Here is a 7,603-nt window from a genome sequence, read left to right on the forward strand (position 1 = left end):
CTGGAACAGAGTTGGGGGGGGGGGGAACACCCAGAACTCTCAGGTGGACAGGAACAGAGTTGGGCATTATGGCAGAAAAATCTCACTGTTGGAGCATTTAGGACATATAAGAAGTCGGGGGATGACTCAGCCCACCGTGCCCCATCTATAACTTTTGGGTGGACTGACGCTTAAATCACTACATAGAACAAAGACAAGGTGCCAACTGCAGCGACCAATCAGAATTCAGCTTCCAGAAGCCAGCTCAGCAAAATATACAGTAGATTCGAATTGGGTTGCTATGGGTTACTGCCAGCCCCTTGCCATACTGCCTAAGCTATGCCAGCAGCAGTGCTCGGAGATAATACGTGTGCCGTGGTTCCTTACCTATAATGTAGTAATCCCTGTGAGATTTGAACTCGTGGCCCCACAAGTTCGGACTGTACTCTTGGAACTTGATAGTGAAGCGAAGGTCTTGTCCCGGCCGGTCACAGGTAAGGAGGAGGTTCGGCGTCCGCAGGATAGAGCAGGTAACTACCTCATCCTCTGTGCTCACCAGATAAAGCTTATAGTATTCATAGGGAGATGAGGAGAAAGGTCCGCGAGGCTCGGAGCGCGGGCAAAGTAAATCCAATCGGTCCCCAATTTGTGGATATAAGACATAACCCTCCGCATCCTGAAACCTGGAAGAAAACAGAAGAGGGTTACTGAAAGCAGAAATGTCAAATGTAATAAACTACAGAGATACCATTGAGAACCCGTCCATTCACCAGAGACCAGTGACATCACTGACACTTCATATTCATGAGAACGCAGCCCGTCCATTCACTAGAGACCAGTGACATCACAAACACTTCATATTCATCAGAACACAGCCCGTCCATTCACTAGAGACCAGTGACATCACCGACACTTCATATTCATGAGAACACAGCCCGTCCATTCACTAGAGACCAGTGACATCACCGACACTTCATATTCATGAGAACACAGCCCGTCCATTCACTAGAGACTAGTGACATCACCGACACTTCATATACATGAGAACATGGCCCGTCCATTCACTGGAGACCAGTGACATCACCGACACTTCATATACATGAGAACATGGCCCGTCCATTCACTAGAGACCAGTGACATCACTGACACTTCATATACATGAGAACACAGCCCGTCCATTCACTAGAGACCTGTGTGATTTTCTTTTACTTTCATTGATAATGGTCACCAGGACAAGTAGAGAGGGTGAATCTCCCTAACGGGGACACAGACAGCAGTAAAAAGCTGACAGGTGTCCCAATTCCTTCTCCAATCTATTCAAAACTGAACAAGTTTCGGCTTCAGTTGCACTTTATTGAGCAGGACTAGACCAAAATGTAGCGGGGAAATAAATCAAATTGCTATGGATGGGACAGCAGCTAAAAGCAAACCTCAAACCAACCACACACCTGTTAAAGAAACAAGAGCCCCCTATAATAAACATAACCCAATAACAGAAGGCAGTAAAGGGGTGGTTGCCCACAGAGCTAGCAATCAAACTTGTTGAAGTCCTAAAAAAAGAACTTTAGGGTTAAATGAAAAAAGTATATTCACAGTTTTCTAAGTGACCCGCATATCTCCCTCCGGAGTTTGTCATCTCTCCCTATCAATGTACTGACAGTACGGCTGCTCCAAGCCCCTCTTTTTAAACCGAGGGGGCCGGCTTATCCAAAAGCCCTCTTATTGGCCCTTCTAAGCATGCTGGCCATGGATCGAAGGCCATGGAAAGCCCTGAAAATGTGTCCTGGTGGATGTAGACAAAAATTGACTGGGAAAGAGAATTTCGGACTAACAGGGTGGGCTGCAGCCTTGGGTTCGGGGCCACTTATGGACCAATGGGAAACAGAGACTGCGACGAAACATGGCTGCGCAACAAATATAAACAGTCTGGTGACTAGCGACATATTTCTTTTTCTGATGACTACAATGGCCCCATCCATTGCTTAAGCTGGCCATACACTGCTCAAAATGTAACCAGTGCTGAGACAAGTCAATCTTTCAAGGGCAGCCAATCAGCTGCAGTCACTGGTTTGGGTATTCTGACAGCGGCGCACCCACCAGTGGTAGAATGCAATAGCCTATAGGGGCTGAATGAGAAAAAACTGTACGCGTATGCTCAGCCTTAGTCACCTTAGCACCCATATTGGTGTATATGCATTGCCTGAAGCACGATCCGATTTAGATTGCTAGCTTTTCTGCCTGAAAGTGTCCCAATAAAAGTGCAGAAAAAGATACAAAGCTGCCTTCATAGACTATTACTGGGATGCACAGTCATTTTGTAAATGGTTTCTATATGTTTAAAGATCGGGACTAAAAAATTTTGTTTTGTTTTAGGCAGGTAAATAATTCCATTTAGTTATTTTGCATTCTCATTTCTTGTCACCAGATGGAGCTCTTGATTACTTTTACATTTTCCAGTTTCAATTTGTGTCCTAATGTAAAGAGAAAGCGGAAATGTACACCCAAAAACTCAGGAGTCTGAGCAGTCATTCCTCTCCCTCCATATGACTCTGTGGGGGCAATAATCAGAGGCAGCCTGTCTGAAAGGCGTCTACTGCTGTAATGACGGGTTCTCTTGTCAGCTAACCCTTTATCCTCTAGGAATCCTTTTTCATGTGTTCAATGTTTATTTGTAAAATACGTTATATACACACTCACACAGATTTATATATAGAGAGAGAGAGGGAGAGAGAGAGAGAAAGTGTGAGAGAGAGAGAGAGGGAGAGACAGAGAGAGATAAATAAAGTGAGAGAGAGGGAGGGAGAGAGAGAGGGGGGAGAAAGTGAGAGAGAGAGAAAGAGTGAGTGTGAGAGATGAGAGAGAGAGTGTGTGTGAGAGAGAGAGAGAAAGTGTGTGTGTGAGAGAGAGAGAGAGGAGAGGGAGAGACAGAGAGAGAGAAATAAAGTGAGAGAGAGGGAGGGAGAGAGAGAGAGGGGGGAGAAAGTGAGAGAGAGAGAAAGTGTGTGTTTGAGAGAGAGAGAAAGTGTGTGTTTGAGAGAGAGAGAAAGTGACAGAGAGAGAGAGTGAGTGTGAGAAATGAGAGAGAGAGTGTGTGTGAGAGAGAGAGAGAAAGTGTGTGTGTGAGAGAGAGAGAGTGTGTGTGTGAGAGAGAAAGTGTGTGTGAGAGAGAGAGAAAGCGTGTGTGTGTGTGTGTGTGTGTGTGTGTGTGTGTGTGTGTGAGAGAGAGAGATAGAGAGAGTGTGAGAGAGAGAAAGTGTGAGAGAGAGTGAAAGTGAGAGAGAGTGAGAGAGCGAAAGTGAGAGAGAGAGAAAGTGAGACAGAGAAAGTGTGTGTGAGAGAGAGAGAAAGTGAGAGAGAGAGTGAAAGTGAGAGAGAGAGAAAGTGAGACAGAGAAAGTGTGTGTGAGAGATAGAGAAAGAGAGAAAGAGAGCGAGAGAAAGATAGAGAGTGAGAGAGAGAAAGAGAGAGAGAGTGAGAGAAAGATAGAGAGTGAGAGAGAGAGAACGTGAGAGAGAGAAAGTGAGATAGAGAAAGAGAGAGAGAGAAAGATAGAGAGTGAGAGAGAGAAAGAGAGAGAGTGAGAGAAAGAGAGAGAGTGAGAGAGAGAGAACTTGAGAGAGAGAAAGTGAGAGAGAGAAAGTGAGAGAGAGAAAGATAGAGAGTGAGAGAGAGAGAAAGTGAGAGTAATATAAATTAATAAACAGATATACTGAATGTGTCAGTTTAAAAACCTATACAAGTATAAAGATAAAAATAAAAGTGTCGCAAAACCATTATAGGTTCATCGTTTCTATTTTCAGATGTGATATGCGAGCAGATGTGGCCATCTGGTAAAATAAAACCGGCGCTGAGTGTTGCAAATCAGGAAAAAAAAAAGAAGACTTGGAGCATAAAGACAGCAATCCGAACGTCAAAGGAAAGTGCAGACCCTAAGATATTTTTTTTATTTTTTTTACTAGTGGTCAGTGTACAATATACATCCCTGCCCCCAATTTTACTCCACCCCATGTATTTTGCACCAGGCTGTGTAAACTAATATTCTTTGATGTAATACATAGTACTTCAACCACCAGTATCCACCAGAAAGGTGTCAGGGAGCTTGGCTCAGCAGACTCAGGCTAATAATAATAAAGGGACCGCCATTCACACCCTTCCTGATCTACCAGCATCAGCTTTGAGAGCTACTGGTAGATCACGATCTACCTAAAAATCCAGAAATAAAATATGCATAAAAACTGCTTTGGACATATGCCGATACCAGTAAGATCCATTTTGTGATGGCATACCTAGCTTAGTTCTCACCCAGGGCAGATTATTACTAATAATTTCTATTTTCAGTTGTGTATAAAAATATATATATATATATATATATATATATATCTATATATGCACACACACACACACACACACATACACTGTATGTATACATATTTTTATAGGTAAATAAATAAATATATGTAATAATGAATATACATTGAAAGCAAAATAATAATAATAATGTATAATAATAATATATAAATATTGTTTTTTTGGGGGGATTTTACAGTTAAAGGACATTTTTGTACATATATTGGGGATTGTATCGGCGGAGTATTTGTTGGCGCTGTCGGTATAAACGCTCTGTCACCGTACGGATATTACAAATCCCCATGGAGGGTACACGGAGGTGTATACAATGAGAGGGGGCTCCCATCTCACCCACACACCTGGCTCCTCTGGTGTTGGGCAGAGAAGTGGGAACACTGGCACTTGGAGCCTGGCGCCGTACCCCTGGTGAGACTGCCAGAACACGCGGGAGAGCCAGAGAACGCTGCCGACGGAGAGATGAAACAGGTCCGAGAGCCAAAATGCAACTTAAGAGAACCTGTCATCAAGAAAAGATAACTGGAACACTCAGCAGTTCCCTAATGACATGAATGAACATTTCTCTGCCTTGCCTGTCCAGATTAATATTTCATTATACGGTGCCGACCATTTACACCGCGTTTTACATACTCTGCATTGACATCCGGCCCCGGACTGCATCAGACATGGGTCCTTAGGCTGTCGGAGCCCAGAGGAGAAGAGGCCATGGGGACCGCTCTAGTAGCCAGGTGGACCAAGGATGGGGATATCTTTTTTTTTCCCCTGGACCAAAACAAACACTTGAAGAAGTACTCCGGGGAAACATTTTTTAACCCTTGCAGTCGGGGGGCTCCCACCACTCTGCAAGGGTTAAGCGCTCATTTTCGTCTAGGTACAAAAATAAAAAAGTTATACTCAATCGTCCAAGCCAGCTGGCTGTTATTCCCTGTTCACACCATAGCACATCAGGAACGTGCATGGCAGTGACGCGCATCCCCGCGCGTTCGCGTACATTTGCTTGACGCATGTCCGTATTGGTTTCAATGAGAGGCTGGACATGCAACAAACGTGGGAAAGTAGTGCATGTAGCAAATTCTGCGACATGCATTCCGTGTTTTTCTTCCCTATGCGTTTTTGTGCATTTTAAAGTGAGGAAAAAAGCACGTTTGCTCGCCTGCGTTTGGGGTGCCACTAACATGTAATGGCACCATAAGCGCATTGTGCTTTTTTACCTGTTCTGCAAACGTGCGTACAAGCTCCTGTTTTTCCTGTGCCGGTGTGAACGTGGGGGATAGTAGTAAAATTAAAGTGACGGTATGCAGACACTGCGCTGGAAATTTCTGTACTGCTTCACATGCACATGAGTCCCTGCCCTCAGGGAATTTACAATCTGAGATCCCTATCTCACCTGCACAGGCCAGTTATCCTACCAGCGAGTCTTTGGAATGTGCGAGGGAAGTCATGCAAGCACAAGGAGAACATGCAGACCGTGTCCTAGCTGGGATTCAAGCTGGGGACCCCTAATACTACTAACCACTAAGCCATTTCGTTTTTTCCTCCTCAGGGACTCAATGGATTTCACTTGTGATGAATTTTCACAGAGATTCCCTAAATTTTATTTTACTGAAATTGTGTAAAAGTAAAAACTCTCAATTTTCAAACATTTTGCATGACTCTGCAGCTGTCAGCTACGGCCTACTAGAAACTTCTGTTTGTTTACATCCTTCACTCCCAGACTTCCCATACTGTCATACAGCTGCCTCCCACAGGCAATAACGGGGTCATCTTCACAGACCAAGTATGGACTGCGAATGTACAAAATGTTAAGAAGTTAAGAAATGTTAAAAAGTTGCAAACACTACGGCCTACCAGAAATGGCTGTTTGTTTACATCCTTCACTCCCAGACCTTCCCACATGTGCTGCTGCCTGCCCCAGGGTATAACGGGGTTGCCCTAACAGGCCAGCTACGGACATGACTGAAATGTGGTTGGTTGCTATGGGTTACCACCCTCTGCCCCACCCTGTCGTCATGTGTACTGCTTGGGTAGCAATCCTTAAAGTACATGAAACCAATTAAATGTGATCTGAGGGAGGCACTGGAGCATTCGCTGACCGCTCTGATAGTTGCCATGGTGATGTTAATGGGGGGAGCGCAAGTTTATCACCAAGATTTAATACGTGGAAAAAGTTTTTTCTGCTTTGACATTTCCAGAACCCGTTATAGCCGGATAATGATCCCTCTACAGGTGACGGCACACAATGCGATTGTACAATCCTGGATAGGAATCCTAAATGTGTGTGGAGTCACAATGGATCCGATGTGGTCATAGGAATGAAGTACGATTGGTCACAATGATTGAAGACGTTGGAACGTTTCATTCAGCAGGTTTTAGAAACGGGCAAAATCTGTTCTAAGGGCCGGAGTGGACGGGTTTGAGACGCTCCAGGGATCATTCAGAATTTCACTTTAACCTCCTTCTGACCTGCATTTGACCTACTGCTAACCTCCTTCTGACCTGCAGGTAGCCCCCTTCTGATGTGCGGGTTGACCTCCTTCAGACCTCCATTTAACCTTCTTTCTGAGCTGCAGTTGGCCTCCTCCTGATGTTCCTATTGACCTTCTCAGCTGCAGTTGACCTGCTGCTAACCTCCTTCTGGCCTGCAGGTAGCCCCCTTCAGATGTGCATTTGACCTCCTTCTCACCTGCAGTTGACCTGCAGCTAACCTCCTTCTGACCTGAAGCTAACCTTCCTCTGACTTGCAGTTGATCTCCTACTAACCTGCACTTGTCCTGCATCTAACCTGTTAGCCTCCTTTTGACCTGCAGTTGCCCCCTGTCTTACCTGCAGTTGACCTTCTTACCTGCATTTGACCTGCATTTGACCTCCTTCTGACCTGCATTTGACCTCCTTCTGACCTGCATTTGACCTGCAGTTGACCTCCTTCTGACCCGAATTTGACCTGCTTCCAGCGGGTTTTGGGTTCCCATAGACTTGTAAGGAGATGTAAAACCAACTTGTAGTGAGCATTACCCCAAAGCGGGTGAGGACCAGCCCCTAATCAAACATTTTTCTCTATTTTCTTTTTTTGCACCATTCTTCCTGAACCTGGAGGTCCATTTATACCCCTCTGTACTGCCTGCTGGGCCCACTGACACCCCTGGGCCACTGTACAGAGGACCTCCCTGAAGCATTTCCTCAGTCTCTCCTTTCCCCAGTGATCAGATGGCTGCAGGCAGGAGGAAGCATTTCGCATGCCCCCCCCCCGCCCCTCGAACAA

At 45.2% G+C, this 7,603-nt stretch overlaps 1 protein-coding gene across 1 annotated transcript in view; it reads right to left on the bottom strand.

Annotated features, from left to right (window-relative positions):
* Positions 1 to 7,603, bottom strand: part of EFNB3 (ephrin B3) — a 67,039-nt gene that overhangs the window by 28,190 nt on the left and 31,246 nt on the right. The window contains exon 5 of the mRNA XM_018574039.1: positions 367 to 662. Within this exon, the coding sequence (XP_018429541.1) occupies positions 367 to 662 (296 nt within the window). The remainder of the gene's footprint in view (positions 1 to 366; positions 663 to 7,603) is intronic.

The sequence above is a fragment of the Nanorana parkeri genome, unplaced genomic scaffold (genome assembly GCF_000935625.1).
Source record: "Nanorana parkeri isolate BGI_ZX_2015 unplaced genomic scaffold, ASM93562v1 scaffold2692, whole genome shotgun sequence".
Classification (NCBI taxonomy): Eukaryota; Metazoa; Chordata; class Amphibia; order Anura; family Dicroglossidae; genus Nanorana; species Nanorana parkeri.